The 17,970-nt window shown below is 42.6% G+C and overlaps 1 protein-coding gene across 5 annotated transcripts in view; it reads left to right on the top strand.

Annotated features, from left to right (window-relative positions):
• Nucleotides 1-17,970, top strand: part of PLEKHM3 (pleckstrin homology domain containing M3) — a 172,726-nt gene that overhangs the window by 37,819 nt on the left and 116,937 nt on the right. For all 5 annotated transcript variants that reach the window (XM_014836418.3, XM_014836419.3, XM_044768299.2 and 2 more), the window contains exon 3: nucleotides 6,539-7,474. In XM_014836418.3, coding sequence (XP_014691904.1) covers nucleotides 6,539-7,474 — 936 coding nt within the window. The remainder of the gene's footprint in view (nucleotides 1-6,538; nucleotides 7,475-17,970) is intronic.

The following is a 17,970-nucleotide window of genomic DNA, read 5'->3' as shown; positions in this document are numbered from 1 at the left end:
TAACCTCTAAAGTGATGGTATTTGGAAGTAGGGCCTTTGGGAGGTCCTCAGGTCATGAGAGTGGGGCCCTCATGAATGGGATTAGTGCTCTTATAAAAAAGAACCTAGAGAGCTCACTAGCCCCTTCCTCCACATGAGGTTACAGCAGAAAGATGGCCTTCTCTGAACCAGGAAGCTTGTCCTAGCAGACACTGAATCAGCTGGCACCTTGATCTTGGGCTTCCAGCCTCCAGAACTGTGAGAAATCAATTTCTGTTGTTTGTAAGCTACCCAGTTTATGGTATTTTGTTATAACAGTCCAAATGGACTAATACACTTGGGTTAGTACTTCTTTATCTTCCTCAAGCATGCTAGGCTTACATAGAGAATATACATGATGGTAGTGATCCAGAGTTGGTGATTAAATCTGGAAAGTATGAGAAAACACGTTTAACTGTTGACCACAGAATCTAGAGGAGGAAGGAGTTCAGTAAAAAGAGGAAGAGACTATAACGGGTAAGGTAGAAGGTTTCTTGACTAAAGGCCCTTATAAGGATGGAGTAGAGGATAGGTGAGGTGGAAGAGTGAGAAAAATGCCTGTGCAGAGAATGAAGAAGTACCAAGGTGGAAGTTGGTAAGTATTTGATGATGAAGAGGTCTAAGAGGTCTAGGATATTACTCTTAGTGCAAGAGAGAATTAGGTCTCTGGAGTCAAGGAAGGTAAGGACCTGTATTGATAAAGATCCTAAAACCAGATGGCAAATACATAACATAAATCTTTTCCCACCTCAGCGATACCACAGTGCCTTTTCCCTGCTGAATCTGATGTGGTCTCAGTATCTTTCTCAGTACAGGGTTCCAGGCAGTCAATGAAAGTTGCCTTCTGTCTCTGTTCAGACAGTGCCAGAAGGGGTGGGTGGAGCTAAAAGTGGGTAGTCTGTAAGGAATGAAGTCCAGGAGTACCCCCAGAAGCCTAGAGGTTGTAACTAAGTGCAGAGAAGTGTGCAGTCTTGTAGGAGGAAGTCGGGCTGGCAGGTGGATGGATGGTTCTCAGGGAGCTCTGTGCCTCTGAGGAAGTCTTTTCACACTTTGCCATGCTCTAGACTGTCTGTGTAATGCCGGTGGCACCCAAGCCAGAGCTGTGAGGTGAGGTTGAACCCAGTGGCCACTGTCATCTGGGAAGCTGAGTTTGGGATCTGGAAGTCAAGAGACAATAGCAGCTGAGTACAGTTGGCATTGGCCATACATGAAGAAGAACCAGATTGTAGGAGTGACACTATGGTTTCTCCTTTGTCTTCAGTTAATCAATCTGTATTGATCTAGAAGTCTCAGAGTCATTTGCCACAACCAGTTGGTAAGCACCTGGAGACCTTCTATCATTTTTGTGTCTCTAACAAAGCCTTGTGCCCAGCTTTGCACATAGTTGGCATTCGGTAAATGCGTGTCAAATTGCTTTGCCCCCTTATCTTTGAGCCCATATAACAGATGTAACTCCTGTTTCCCAGGCTTTTGGTTCTTAAAATCGTCTGTCCTTATAGGCTAGATAACCTGTAGAGAAACTGAAGACAGAGATGATCAAGGGCCAGAGAAATGTGATTTATCTGCTTGACTTAGAGTGGCCGTCGAGGTGGGCTTGTCTAGGACGGAGTGTTCTACGGTAGTGTTAGGAGTACTCCATTCACTCTCCATTTGGCTTTTTTTCACGTTTATTAATCTTGTTACAAGAACTTAAATGCTTTCTTTAAATTTGCCTAGATATTTTGATTTGGAATATTGGCACTCATGGGCTTTTGAGTTCTTTGATAACATTACACATTGAAAACAAAAAAACATTTAAAACGTAAAATGTTGCTCTTTCATTCTAACTATTGCCTGATCTTTGGAGTCCTGTTCATCTGACTTCATTTGCTGTACTAGCTCAGGCAGTCCAGATTTTCTTGGTAAAGGAGATTATCTGAATGTTTTATTTGTTGCAGTCTGGGATATGGTGGTTTTTAAAGAGACAGAGTTGCATAAAGTAACCAAAATGAAAGCACATAACAGTTCAGTAATTAAATAAGCTAATATATGTGAACACACCTAATTATTACTTATATTATTATTACACGTTTAATGTCTTAAAGGCTAGATGTCAAACGGTATACAAAGCCTGGGCAGGAGGATTGTGGGTGCTGGGGTGTGGAGGCAGAAGCTTATTTTTTTTTGCTTTGTTAAACTTCATACTGATTTTTTGGAATAATTTTATTATATCATTTATTACCTATTTGATGAATGTGAAATAGTATCTGAAACATGAGTCATCAGAGTGGTGTAGCCATACTGCCTTGGGGGTTCAGAGAAAGACAGTTGTTTTCAACTAGAGGGGATGAAGAAAGTCTTCAGGAATAGGGGAGATTTTATCCTAGTTCTCACATTCGAGGAAAGCATGAATAAGCAGAGATGAGGGGAAATCTAGGCAGGTGGAACAGTGAGAGAAAATGCGTGAAGGTTGGGAGGGGTGGGTAATAGAAGGAGCGTCAGGTCCCCTGGCTGGAATGTGGGGGAGCGGAGTAGAGTGGCTGCGTTGTGTGAAAGGTGCCTGAGAAAACTTACAACAGAGGGATCAGGCTAATGTCCTCTGAACCTCCTGATCAACCTTAATATCCCGAGAGCAGGACAACCACCTGTGACATACTCTTGCAAAAACAAAAACTAACTGAGCCTTGAGATCTAAATAGCAGTTGACAGAAAACATGGGAAACAGGGGAACATTTAAACAACCCATTTTAATTTTATTCCTTGTCTATTTTGCGCATATTAAAAGGAGAAGTGAAAGGCATTCAGTCAAGGGAATAGATGCCATCATAATAAAAATATAATTTGTTATAACGCCAAAATAACATGAAGATACACTCTGCCAAATCCAGAATATGAGAAATTCTACAGGACAAACGAACTAATTTCTTCAGTAAAAACATAGCATGAAAAAAAGGAGGAATCGAAAACTCTTAGAGATTTAAGGAAACTTAAAAGACATATCAAGCAAATCAATATGTGAACCTAATTTGAACAAACCATCTGTATTAAAGAAATTTTTTGAGACAACCTGTGAAACAGACACAGACTGATATTAGATAAGGAATTATTCATGGTATTGGATGTGAAAATGGTATCATAAATATTTTTTAAAGTTCTTATCTGTTAGATTAGAGATACACCCTGAAGTATTTACAATACAAATGATTAAATGTCTGCGATTTGCTTTCAAATATTCCAGCGCAGAAACAATAAAAAGCAAGAGTTGGAGCGGGGTGGAGGGATAAAACAAGAGTGGCAGAAACAGGATGATTTTTGAAGCTGTGGGATGAGTCTGCAGGTGTTCGTTTTACTCTTTTGCATGCTTTTAAGTATACTTGCGATTTTCCATAATAACATATTTTAAGGCCAAGCTAAGGAGTGTGGACTTGCTGTGCAGGTTTTGGTCTGAGGACGGGCATGGGAAGGGCTGTTAGTGACCCAGAAAGGTTAACCTGTAACAGGTGGGATGTGGCTGGGGGAGGATGTGGGGACCCCTTAAGACCTTGATTAACATGGTGGCCATGAGAATGGAAACTTTTTTGAGAACAGATAGAGGAAATAATGGCAAAAGAGGAACTCGTGTGTGGGCAGTGCAGAAGGCAGAAGTGCGACAGCGCACTGTGGGGAAAATCCCTCTTCCTCCTCAGTCCTGCAACTACTGTCCTTACAATACTCACTGAGCACCTTAAGGACAAGGCGGAGGGGGAGGGGGCCTTCCTTGAGGGGACCAGAGCCAGCGCTTCATACCAGCCAAAAGGGAGAGCAGTGGGGAAACAAAGAACTCTGTTCTCTTTTTCTCTGCTCTTTTTCATGAGGAATTACTCTCTTGTGGTTTCAGTATGAAATTTATAGGTACAGTGATTCATTTTGATCACATTTCTTTATCTTCATTGGGGAAATGATGATAATGTTTGTCAGTGGTCCTACCTGAATAGTTTATGTCATTAGTTAAGACAGATTATATTATTCATTTGTGAAACTGAAAACTTTAAAAGAATGTATGTGATTAATTTAATGAGTTGAAATGATATGGTCTGAGGAAACAAAAGTTGAACTATAGTAAATTAATGAAAGCTTAGATTTAAATATATAACTTCTGATATGTCAGTAGCAAAAACACTAAACTTCAGATCCAATAGAAAGTAGCAGTTGTTAGAGACTGAAGAGAAATGGTAGTTCTTCATCCCTCCATAATCAAAGATAACAAATACTTCACACACGAAACCTTACCAAGCTCTGTTATAAACGGGCTCTCTAGAGAGGAGTCGTACCCTGGAGAACAGTCTCCTGATCACATTTGCTCTCTTCTTCCTGAGTCTCCTTTCTCAAGAGATTAGCACTGCAGACTGCAGCATGTAAGGGTGGGCCATCTCCCAGGATTAACACCCCATTTTTTTGTCTCAGTTTAGCACACTTGTTTGGGGAGGGCTGAGCGCAGGTGGGAAAAATGTTGAAACAGCATTCTTTACCCTTACTCTGCATCGAGAAGGTGAGGGAACACCTTTCCCTGAGACTCCCTAGCAGCACTTCACAGTCCATCCAAGCTGGCATCTACCACCCAGCTTGTACAGTCAGAAAGAAGTGAGGTTTTAATCAGGTTTGATCCTGGCTTGGGCCCAAAGTGGAATTTCTAATTCATGGTAGCTGTTGTGAAAAGCTCTCAGGGAAGAAAGAAATGGAGAGGGAAATTCCCAGCTAAAAGCAAGAGAGGTGGTTTTCATTTTACTCAGGACACATAGCAGAGCCGCTGGGTCACAGGAAGGATAAGGATGGCGGGATCCATGGTTACAGGTCTGATTATGGAAAAGCCTGAACTGTCATCAGCACTTGATAGAAATGAGGGATGGGGGCAGCAGCAGTGTCTAGCAGCACTGCCTCCCTTATTGCACTATCAGAAAAGAAAGATAACCAGAGAATAGGCCTCCATTCTCTCTCTACAAAGGGATGAGGGTGAGTTGCAAGAAATTAATAGCTTTTCAGTTACCACAGATATATTAATGAATGTCAGGACCAGAGATGTAAAGCAGGTAAAATGGGCTTTTCTCTGCCTCATTTCTCTCCTTTTCTCTTTTGGTTCAGTATTTTAAGATCTAGATCTGTGTAACTCTTTTTTTTTCTTCAGTCAAGGTCAGAAATCATACCCTTTGGGAGTATAATTTGTCTTCCTTAGGGAATGACTCAGTTAATTTATGACTGTCTCCAGCCTGTGTCAGCAGAGATTAAGGAGTGTCTCAGAGACGAAAATCCCTACCAGGGAGGAGAGCTCCCTCCTGCGTGGATGTCTTTTTCATGCCCTCTGAAAATGTCAGGAAATCTCCCAAGTGACAGTCCCCTTTATTAAAGTACTAAAGTCATATGTATTGCAGATAATCGTTGATTAGAGATGGCATGACCAGATAAACTTGTGAAAGAGAGGGGAAGGGAAGGGAATTATGCCTACTGCACGCTGGGCATTGTGCTAGGAGCTTTACCTCTAATTCCACGAGTACTTATTAAGTACCTGCTGTGTACCAGGCATTGCACTGTGACCTGTGATAAAAGGATGAAAGGACACACCTCTCCCTGTCCTCAGTGGGGCTTATAGTCCAGTAGGGAGAACCAGACTTCTACAAACTTCAAAGCTTGTCTATTTTTTCAGATATTTAAATAAAATATTATAGTACAGCCTGATAAGACCACATCAAAGAGAAATAATGTAGTAGGGATAGCTGATACTGACCCAGGGGTGTGTGTGCAGGCGAGGAGTCGGGGTTGGGGGAGGCAGGACAAACTCCCTTCCTGCAGAGGAGATGCTGAGTGAGGTAAGTGTGTGGAAGTGGTGGGAAGGAGCATTGCCTGCAGAGGGAGCGGCATGAGCAGTCACGCTCAGAGGTAAGAGAGAGCTGCTATCTAAGCAGACACCTCACAAGTGAGCTCCTGGCGAGTCCTGGAGAACTGGCTGTAAGACAGAAGGCTCCTGAACTGGCCATGAGACTAGTGAGGGTATCTGAGAAACAGGAGTTTGTGAGCAGCATACTTCATGCTCTGTCCTTTCTATTGACCCTCCTGGTTTGACCGCCCTAAAGAAGGATGAGTATTAGCAGGGAGTTAGGTCAAGTGGCAGGAGTGTCCAGTCCTCTCTCATGTATTTGGCACTCTGTAGACTGTCACCTAGAAAACAGGAAGTCCTGGCAGAGTGCCATTGTCTCTTGGGCCCACAGGGCATAGTCTCAGCCATCATTTTCCTCCCAGACCTCTGCATGCCATGTTGATGTTGACTCCCCCATACTTACTCTTGTCTTGTATTCCATTCTGTTTTTTAGACCTGAGATTTTCCCCAATTACAGCTTGTCAATTAGGTGCTATCTTGGAATTTTACTACTTCTGCTATGTTTAATTGAACCAGAAGGCCATTGACCTCGATCTGTGGTTTCTTGCACCTGCCTTTTCATCTCATTCAGTTCATTCATATTAATGAATTAATACGTTGCTTCCCTTGTTTTTTTTTTCTTTTTCTTTCTAGAACACAAGCAAGCATTCCCAAACATTCTGAAGAAGGGTTACCTGGAGATTAGGAAGGACCATGACAGTTACTGGCAAAGCTGTTACGCAGAACTCTCTCCCTACAGCTTATGCTTCTACAACCTTGACAGCAGTGGGAATCAAAACCTCCATGACACCTACCAGCTTTCACACTTTCAGAGCATATCTGTTCTGGGCAACCTTGAGGCCAGGCTGGTGGATACTGTTCTATATGACAACACTCAGCTACAGCTGAAGGCAGAGTCACCATGGGAGGCTTTGGACTGGGGGCAGAAACTCTGGGAAGTCACGCATGCTGCCGTGCCTGGTTATGTGGGAAGGCAGGATGAACTGGCAAACTCACCAGGGCTTGGTCCTCATGTTGACTGTACACAGCGTCATTATTTACAGCAGAAATCCAGTGAGCTGCTCTTGCTGTCCCCTGTCTTGGGTGGCCCCAGACAGCACCAAAACATTCTCAAATCAGGGACACTCTACAGGCTAACTATCCAAAATAACTGGAAGGCGTTTACATTTGTGCTGAGCCAGGCCTGCCTTATGGCTTTTCAGCCCGGCAAGCTAGACGAGGACCCCCTGTTAAGCTACAATGTGGATGTGTGTCTTGCTGTCCAGACAGACAACCTGGATGACTGCGACTCTTGCTTTCAAGTCATTTTCCCCCAGGATGTCCTCCGCCTCCGTGCTGAGACCCGGCAGAGGGCTCAGGAGTGGATGGAAGCTCTGAAGACAGCCGCCAATGCAGCAAGGAGTTCAGAGCAGAACCTGCAAGTCACACTGAGGAGCAAACCCATGGACCTGGTGGGTGGGCTCGGGCTCAGGAAGAGCCAACGTCAGTCTGTGACCACCAGCTTCCTCAGCATTCTGACGACGCTGTCTCTGGAACGAGGACTCACGGCTCAGAGTTTCAAATGTGCAGGTATGAAGCATAAACTCATTAAAGAACAATCCTGAATCCCACAGTTGGAATTCACTTTAAAAATCCTCTCAGTAGGCCAGTCACAGCTACTTCCTGTTTAAAAAGCACCTCTCCTTCAAGGAATTTGCTCTATTAAGACACCTGTCCATCTTCATGCCGTCTGGTGAAGTAAGCAGAAGCAGGTATGATATACCCCATCAAATCAAAATGACTTGGCCGAAGTGTCACTAGACTAGAACTGAGGCTTCCTGCATCTGCTCTGATTCCATTTTCTCTGCCTTCTTAAACAAAGGTCACTGTGAATGTACATGTCACAGATCATCTTATAAGAGACATTCAGGCCCAAAGCTGACCACTAACACTCCTTAGGCAAGGAAAATGTCCAGTCAGTAACTATAATTATGACCTTGCCCAGCCCTGTTAAGGTAGAATCTAGAAAGTCAGCCTTGACAGAAAATCTGGAGGTGGCTGAGAGCACTGTAGATGACTCAGCAGATGACCGCTGAGTCACCCTGCGCCTGTGCCTCATCCTGGGGAAGCCCGGGGTTTCTGGAGCTCAGTGGAGGGGTGAGACACAAAGTGGAGTTCAAGGCCAGTCATCTGTTGTAATTTCTTGCAACTCTATTACTGCCTCTCTCCCCTACTCCCCATTCCTCTCACCTTCCCCCAAACAGTAAACTAAAAAGGAAAAAAACTCACTAAACCAAATCTATCTACTATAAATAGAATCAAATTATTCCTCTTTCACTAAACCCCACAATTTGTAACATGAAATTTATCATGATGGTAGCTTTAATTGGAAGCCTGATTTGGAAGATTTTAATTCAAGTGTATCAGATTTAAGTGTGTTGTTTAAAAATGAAGCAGCTTACCACCAGCCAAGACCAAATTTTAAATTTTGTGCTTGCTCCTGCATTGAAAAGTCAAATAGAGGTGGCACAATGAAAGCCCGTGTTTTGAATTTAGGTTAGTTATGATGATGGCTGTTTCTATTGAAAAATAATTTGCTTAAAGTAGGGAGTAGGTGAATCATCCCTGTCTTGCCTTGGGACCTCAGCGACTGTGAAGCAGAAACTCGAGGGGCGGGACTGGACAGACCAGAAACAGTGAGCCCGTGAGGGAGCCATGCTAGTTGATGTGCATATATCTATAGGCATGAATGACCTTGTGTTAAGTCATCCAGCTACTTTTGGAAAATGGTTTTCAAATAAGGAGACAGTGGTTTTAGTACAGTTTTTAGAAATTACTGGCATTTCAGTGTCTTCTTGTACTAGTGCATATATTATGTTTCAAAGTTCAGCCATTCAACAGAAATTATTCAGTGCTTACTCTGTTGACATGCTGGAATTAAGGTGCGCTTCTGTGGCTGTAGATTGCTGATAGGGTCGACAAATCTGTGGTCTTACTGGAATCGGTGAGAACCTCTTAGTTTAGTTCTCAAGGTGGAGACTGGAGTAGCTCAGTGGGGAAACTCTCTGGTAAAAGAGGAAAGAAAAGCTTCAGGTGGTACACAAGGATTGTCACCTGGTTGACCCCTAACTCACCTTCCTCTCATAAGTTTGCTTCCTGATGGAGTGTGTGCTGCCCACGTTCTGTACTGCATCAGTAGTGTTTCTCACATGCAGGAAGGAGAAATGCAAGTAGAGGGTACCATTCAGCAGGTCCACTGCATCTAGCAATTGGAGAAATGAAAACAGGACAAAGACAGAGAAAGGTGAGTAGTGGATGCAGGGTGAAGGAAGCTAAGTAGAAAAGAAGAGGAAAAGGATTACATAGTGGGCAGAGATAGAACTTTTTGGCAGTTGCTTTAGGTTCCATGTTTTAGGATGCCTCCCTTTGCTGTCTGAATCTGGTACTCACTAACTTTGGCTGGAGAATAATTGGGGGTGGTAGAAGCAGGAGTTCAGGAGACAGGTGATGTAGACTAAAACCCGTCTGCTCCGCTCAGCTTTGGTTTGGAGTTCTAATGGGGCACAGGTAGGTTTCTAATTTGGGGTGGGGAGAAATAAATCCTAATTTGGATAGTGTGGCCAATTCCAAAGTAGAAATTTTCTATTTCATTGCCACCTCTTCCATTGGAAGATGCTACGTTCAGTTGCTTTGTGATATGCGTGGTTTACCGGGTTGCACTTTCCTTAAGTACCCCGCCATGGAATACTGGTTTCCTGCCTCAGGTAGAAACAGTTCTTCTCCTGTAGGGGGCAGCATCTCAAAACAAAAAGGCAAAAACTCACTAAGCAAACCTCTGAATGTTTTTTAAATTACTTGGGAAGCTGTTCATTATATCAAAGATTATTATAGCACATGGAACTTTAAAAATTGATCCATATTTCTCACAAACACAGTTAATCTAAACCAGCTGTTTCTTCCTGTAGTATTGTGTCCCCTAACTTTGCATCCTCATAAAAACGTGTATTCAGTGAAAACACTGGTTGCATGGCATGTTTACCTTCCAAAATGCCAACAAGTCCAGTAAATTGTTTTTAGTTGAATCTTGGCCTTATCAGTTAAGGAGAAGCTAATTCACAATATTTCATTGTTTTAGTGAGCCTCTTTAGACTGTAAGTTTTTATGTCCACTTAGTCCCTCCCCCTTTAAATATTTTTGATGAATAAACTTTAAAAGTGGAAGATAGCACTGACTAGCTCTTTATTATGTCATTCAGTCGCTATTCAGGGGAACCACAAATGTTGGCTTTTAAGTCTACAAAATAGTGCAGTTGGCCTTATTTCACTGAATTCTTTCTGTTGGTGAAGAATTTTCTATGTCCTTCTTTGAAACTTAAAGAGCCCCTGCAGAAAAAATGGACTGTGACCATCCTGAAATGCCTGAGGTTATGGTTGTGAAAATACACACTTTTGTATAACTGCGTATTTCTTAACATGTGCTTGAACTTTTTATAGTTGTATTTGATTATGTGTGGTTTGTTCCATGGCTTCCTCTCCAGCTCCGTGGCTGCCCTGTGCGTAGGAAGCCCCAGCCACGGTGGTCTTCTTCCTGTTCTGGAACCTATCTTGGTCATTCCTGCCTCCAGGGCCTTTAAACTTTCTGTCCCTTCTTCCTGAAAACCTTTGAAAAGTCAGTTCTTCCATCCATTCTACCGTTTGTTGTGTGCCGAGTTTCTGACTATGTGCCAGAGGCTCAGGTGCACCTGGACGAGTTGGTGCTGCAAGAAAGTAGACGTGGTCCCTGCTCCCGTGTAACTTGCAGTCCACTAGGGAGGACAGACATTAACCAAGAATTACAGCATGAATGCCACAGGGCAGCTGTGATGGGAGCTCTAGAAGTGAGGCCCACTTCCATTAGAGAACTGTCAGAGATGCCAAGTGGAACTGTATGAAGTTGTAGATATCTGGTCATTTTTGACCTACCAAGAAAAGGCAGTTCCATAAGGTTGAACTTAATGTTTGACCCTGAAGTCACAGAAGATTCCTGAGCAGAGGAGTATAGGGTGAAAGCGGTATTTAAGAACAATGAATTTGGTGGTATTTTGGTACTGCTTTTCAGAAACACCTCTGTAGCAGAAAACAAGGTATGCTTCCCTAGTGAGTGAAGTTACTGGTTGGGATTCAAGTTATATTTGGCATGGGGAATCTGTGGTGTTAAAATATTAATGCTAAATCAAATGATTGCACAGCTTATTAAAATATTTGTGAAGTATATACCTGTAAGTAGTTGTAAATTAGGTTGTTCATAAAATGTTGTATAAATTAGATTATAAGCCAGCAGCCCTATTTTCTTCCAGAATTAGTCATGTATATGCACCTATTTCCCCTCAATAGATACATGGTTTTCTTGGCAGTAGTACACACAGATATTTTTCCTGTAATTTCCCAGCAATCAAGAAACGTAGCAATTGAATACTATAATAAAAGGGCTCAGGGCCTTGTTTGTAGATGCAACAAGAGATGCAAAGCTCACCTTTGAAGTGTTCTCTGTGTTACTGCTTTGTACTCTGGGGGTGAAATTGGATGGCTCACTGTGGGGCAATGTTTCTGATTCTGAACTGAAATTGAAAATGTTAACAAAAGAGACAGCAAGAAAAAGGGTGAGCCGAGGGGATCCTCTCAACCATTTTCACCTTGTCAGTTTTTTGGTTTTACTCCTTTGGCTGCTGTTTAACCTCTTGGGACTGCTGTTGGTAATTACATCTCTGGCAGTAAGAGCTTTTTGCTTTCCCTTTTTCCCCCCAGCCCTTGGGAAGGGTAAGCCCAAGGGGGGGAAAAGTTTTGCTGTGAATTCTTCAGCCATTTAGTGCAAATTCCTGTAATTACCGGCATTGTGTCCTCTCTGAATGGCACATAATACAGCAGAAGCCATTCCTAATTGAGACCTTACAGGAGGTACAAATCCTGTCTTTGTTCAGCCTGACAAATTAGTGCCAGAAAGTGGCAGGGTCCAAGCGGGAATCAAAGGCAAGAAACACAAAGATGGAACTTAAGGCTACAGTAATAACCCTCTCTTCTCCTGAGGGGAAAAGGAATGACCAGTGGAAAATGAAGTTTTTTTGTTATAAATTCCCTTGACATGACAGCACCTCGGGGCTGCTCTATTTATTTAGCAAAAGTGATTAAATAGTAATACAACAGGGCTGCCCGTTGTTTCCCCGGGCGCCCCTCCTCACAGACCCCTGCTGCCTCAGCTAATTGATTGACAATGAGCCTCTGATAAAGAAGCTTGTTATTAGGGCCTGAGATGGGGAGGCTTCTCTGTGTGTGTGTGTGTGATTTCATTTTTGTTTGAATTGCACTCTGGTTCTTCTTGGCCCCACCCCTTCTTTCCCTCTTACCTCCTCTTGCCGCACCCCCCCCCCCCCCCCCCCGGGCTTTTTGGCAGTTGCTCCCAGCTGACATCCACAAACAGGTAGAGAGCAATTAGAATTGTGCAGGCTTTTGACAAGTCTATCTTTGGAGGGAGCTTCCTCCTCTCCACCTGCTCCATTTAAGGCAGAACAGCAGTGTGAGAAAAGAGAAAAGGGGAAGGGGCTGGCTGTAGTGCTTCAAGGTCAGAAAAGTGGTGTTTTAGTTTCTCATTTGTGGGAATGGGTGTCTGAAACTAGTCTCTGAACTAAAATTTTCTCTAGAATTCCTTATTCAACTTCTAAAATATCTGTGCACTAATAACATTCACATGTTGGGGGGTGGGGTTGTGGAGTAAGAAATAAATTTGAATTATTTAGTTTCCCCTCAGTTCCTGAGAAGCCGGGACTGATTATTTGAGGATAGACTCTGGCTGCTTACGGTGCAGCTCAGTACCCCAAGGATGCTGTGTGCTGTGGAAAGATGACCAGAGGCCTCTAGGCAGATAATTAATAGCCCCTGGTTATATATCCTCAACTAGCTAAGCTGAAGCTAAATCTCTAACTCTGTTACAGCTGCAAAAACAAATCATTTCATGCCCCTATGAAAGCAAAATATATTAAGCAAACAGTATCGACCTTGTTAATACCACTTGGCATTTCATGTGATAAATGAGGGCGTCTTTCTCGCAAAGTCCTGCTTTACAACATCGTTTAGACATAAAGGATACCTTTACCCTGGTAATACAAGTATTCCTGATAGAAAGTATGGAGTGGTTAATTATTCATTAAATAGCTGCCGTTCTGGTAGTAAGCAATATTTCTGAGTTGGGCATAGTGAGTTACTGGCCTCAGAGTAAATCAAGCGGAATAGCAATTCTTAAAAAAAGAGAAATTTGGGAGCTGATTATTCATGTGAGTCTAGTTCAAGAAAGATCTGTAGGTTTTTAAGTGCCAAGAAAGGAAGTTGTTTAGTATGCTCCTGGGGAAAAAAAAAAGCTCCAGTGTAGCCAAAATCTGTTTTGATTCCCATGCGAAAAGTTAGGGGACTCTCCAGCAGCCAGAGTGCTACATCTCCTGAGAAATGAGAGACAGAGATAAAAAGAAATGGACTTTCCTTGATACCTCCAATTCCTACTTTTACTGCTATCTTCAAATTTGTCTCCTACTTGTTAGGAATGGTAATAAGGTGACGATTTATTTGAGTTAAGGAATAGGCAAGTAGCCAGTTGGAGAGAAAAAAACAATGAAGGGAAACTTAGCTATGCCCAAAACATACAAATAGCTTGGATAAATGAGAGTTGTTCTCACTTTGTACTGTCTAAGTCATTTTGTTTTTTAGTGTCTTGGATTGATATCTCCCAGAGGAGAAATCTCTAGTTTTTGTGTGTGTGCTGAAAGACTAAGTTTTATTTCCCCAACCTTGAATATGACCATGGAGGGGTTGCTGATAGTAAAATCCTTGAGTAGAGTTTTAGTGGAGGGTTCATTTCAATAGCATTTATTAAACCCCTCGTGTGTGCCACACACATGCTCTGCCAGGCACGTTGGCATATGCAGGTAGGAGTGAGGTGCAGGCTGTGCTCTTCAAAGACTTGTGGAAGAGCCCCCCGAAAGGGTATGAGGGGCTTGAAGGGGATGAGCAGGAGAATGGGACGGGAAGACGAGGAGTCAAGTGGTCACGGCCACTGTCTGGGAGACCAGTACATCCCTGTCGCTGCTCATCTCAGAGGCTCTCTGTTGTAGAGAATTAGAAAGCCAAAGAGCTAAAGTGGTGTCTGTCCTTACTCCCCCATTCTAAACTTTGTCCTCATATTTCCTACAGAATTAAACTCAGCGAAAATCTCCTTGGCTTTGCCTGCCATCTGTCAAAGATACACTTGGATTTCTGTTGTGTGCTCGTTATGTAGTAGGTGCTGTGGAAGATATAAGAGAAGCATAGCTGTGGCCTGGACCCCCAGGACCTGATAGTCTGATTGAGGATGCACAAAGGAGAACAAGGGATTACTAGACAATTAGGTCACATCCATGCTGCACAGCACTTAGTGTTCAGAAAAGCATGTGGCAAAACCCTCAAGACAGAGAAACTTGGGTTATCAGAGATTATAGTTATGTCATTTTGTAAGTGATTGGCAGCTTTACCCAAGGATTGTTGACTAATGGATTCTTTTCAGCCTAGAATGTTGTCAGTAAAAATACATGATAATAGTGAGAAGAAGGATAATTTAGTAATTAAGAGCAAAGTTTCTGGAATCAGACTGGCTGAGTTTCTAGATCTGCTACTCACTAACTGTGTGACTCTGGGTAAATTACTTAACTTCTCTGTACCTCCATTTTTGAATCTTAGATGTGAGATAATAATCACATCTACCTCATAAGTTTGTATTGAGAATAAAATGAGTTAAAAGGGCTTGGAACAGTGCCTGGCACATAATGAGTCCTATGTAAGGATTGGCTATTTTTATTTTATTTTTTATTTTTTTAAACACCTGAGCTAACATCTGTTCCCAATCTTTTTTTTTTCCTTCTTCTCCCCAAAGCGCCCCAGTACGTAGTTGTACATTCTAGTTGTAGGTCCTTCTTGCTCTGCTATGTGGGACGTCACCTCAGCATGGTCTGATGAGCAGTGGCCATCTCCACGCCTAGGATCCGAACCTGCGAAACCCCAGGCCACTGAAAGAGAGTGCCTGAACTTAACTACTTGGCCATGCGGCGGGCCCCAGCTATTTTTATTATTTGCCCACATTGGATGATGATTAAAGATACCATAGGCATACTTATCAGATTTGCAGCTATCTCAAAACTAGGTTGGACAACTAATATGTTGAATGACAGAATCAAGATTCTGAAACACAAACTAGAGGAATGGACCAAACAAGGTGAGATTTAGTAGGAATAAATTGATAGTCCTATACTTATATTCAGAAAATTAACTACAAAGATAAAAGGTAGGGGAAAGTTGATCTACTGGCAACTTGGTGGGCCTACAAATGAGGCAGCAGGGAAGCCTGCCTCTGTGCTGCTGTGGCCGCATCAAAAGCATTCACAAAACAGGTCCAGAAAGAAGAGAGGATGTCCTCACCATGTCTGCCGTGGCCAGACCACGCCTAGAAATTTCAGTTATGGATGCTGCTCTTGAAGAACATGCAGCCGCATCTATTGGTGTGCGATAAGATAGTGAGGGGGCTAGAAACCATGCCGTGCCAGTGTCACCTAGAGTAGGGAGAACACAAGTACAGTCTCCATACATGTGAAGGCTGCCACTTAGAAAGGAAAGTAGGCTTACTCCAGGTAGTTGCTTTGGGTCAAGGAAACAACAATGCTGAGTGGAGTGGATTTCCCTCATTTAAGATTTGATGGCCATGGGTGAAACTTGAGTCGAGTGGCGAGAGCCCTGGCCAGTGAGACTGGAAGAACTGGCATTTCAACCTCGAAGCAAGTCACTTAATATGCCTTAGCTATAGTTTTCTCATGTGCAGAGTAAGAAAGTTATTAATTCAGCTCTTCTGCAAATATTTATTGAAGCCCTACTGTGTTCTGAGCACTGTGCTTGATGCACAGTGGACGAGGTAATGCCGTCACGTGTCCTCGCCACCTTGAGTCTTGGAAGCCAGACAGTTAGACAAGTAATTACAGCACACGGCTGGACTCGGAGGCCTGTGCACATCCTTCCAGCACTCCCTCCACCTGGGTTATGTTAGAGGCAACGGCTTTGCTCTGGAGGGTCCCTTCTGTCTCTTATTCTGTGATCCTTTGAATTTCTATAGGAGATTAGAGAATATTAAACTAATATGGTCCTCTGTTTAAACCTCATTTAATAAGTAATGCCTTTTTTCCTTTGGGGAAGAGAATTTAAACCAGTAGGAATGTCCCTTGACTAGGAAGACAGGAGATGGAATCTTTTTCCTGGCTCTGATGTCTAGCATTGGATCAATTACTTTGATTTTTACTCTCTTCTTCAGTCTAAGTTTCTAGGTCCAGAAAATTATTTTAAATAAAAACAAATGTATATTAAGATATGAATATACACTGAAATAGTAATAGGTCTCTATGGAAGAGAAGAATGTTATATAATTTGGGTTTTGAACTCTTTCACATCCTAAAATTCAGAGAGATTTGATCACTTTATATATATAGGCTGTTTGATTTTATAGGATATAAATTTGCTTTTTTGATTTATTCCTGGTGTTCTCATCATAGAAGTCATATGTTGGTCTTTGATATGTTTCAGAAGAATAAAATCATTTTGAATTTCAGAAGATATGGGTCTTTTGATAGACCTTCCTGAACTTCATAGGCCATCGCCGTGCTGCCTTTTTTTTTTTTTTTTAAAAGCTGTTCATTTCTCCCAGTCTTTGTTGCTATACTTTGGTCTGGAAAGTTCTTCTCCCTTTTTGTAGCTTCCTTTATGGTTAACATTTTTCTCATCATGTGTTCATTTCTGGCTAAACTTCTAAAGTAGGTGTTAATGTGCTATTGGACTCTACATTGAGTTAAATTTTCTATTTACTGACCTTTCATTGGGACAGAAGTTCGTTTAGGTATGGTTTTAGGACAGTCTGGGGTAGGTTCTCCTTAATTTCTAGCTAAGATCCTTGAAAAACTAAGCTTTTCATGAACTCCTAAGAGCTACTGGAGAGGTTTTCTAAAATCCCTTATACTGCCTAATAGAAACATACAGAAATATACTGCCTGCAGAAACATGCTTAAGTGAAAATTTTGCCCCTTTTTTGGTGAGGAAGATTGGCCCTGAGCTAACATCTGTTGCCAATCTTCCTCTTTTTTTTTTCCCTCCCCAAAGCCCCAGTACACAGTTTGTATATCCTAGTTGCAAGTCATTCTAGTTCTTCTATGTGGGATGCCGCCACAGCATGCCTTGATGAGTGGTGTGTAGGTCTGCAACCAGGATCCAAACCAGTGAACCCCAGGCTGCCGAAGCAGAGCGCACGAACTTAACGACTCGGCCACTCGGCCAGCCCCTAAAACTTGTCATTTTTAAATACATCTCTGGATAAGGAGAACTATTAATATAGTAATACTAATTTATTTCTTGCATTAATATTTATATCCAATCATTCATTCAACAAACATAGGCCACATAATAGTGCCAGAAATTGGGGTGTGGGGTAAACTAGAAGTTAATTTTAGCAGTAGAAAATATGATTATATGCAGGTCTTTGTGTCTTGAAATATGTTAAGACAGAAAATATTTTAAGGAAATTATGTTAATAAGCAGTGAAGAACATGCAACTCCTGTATGTGTTTTAGATGAAAATGGAGCAGGCCTGCACAGCAGTGTGCCCTGGGATTAGGGGATGGCCCCTGTTCTGGGACAGTCCTGTGTTGTGCTTTGTTGAAGACTTCTGGTGTGAAAATCTTTTACACCCGTAAAGACTTGTTTCCAAGCCTTCCTTGACCAGCCTCCCCGAATGTGGCTCTCATCCCCAGTAGAACTGGGCGTCCCTCCTGCCTGACCCCACCCCTCCGCTCTCTTGGACCGTCAGGCCTATGGCTTGTGTCTCACCTCATGGAGGGCAGGCCCTTAGCACCTCTCAGACTGTGGTCGAGCACCATCTGCACTAGAATCGTGAGATGAGGTGAGGAGTGATGCTGGTGAGATCAGGGTCTCTGGGCTCAGGCCTAGATATTTTAACAGACTTCCCAGGTGATTTACATGCACGTGAAGTTTGAGAAACCG

This window comes from Equus asinus, chromosome 4, assembly GCF_041296235.1.
Source record: "Equus asinus isolate D_3611 breed Donkey chromosome 4, EquAss-T2T_v2, whole genome shotgun sequence".
Taxonomy (NCBI): domain Eukaryota; kingdom Metazoa; phylum Chordata; class Mammalia; order Perissodactyla; family Equidae; genus Equus; species Equus asinus.
Note: the sequence above shows the minus strand (reverse complement) of the source record. Positions and strands in the feature narration are given on the sequence as shown.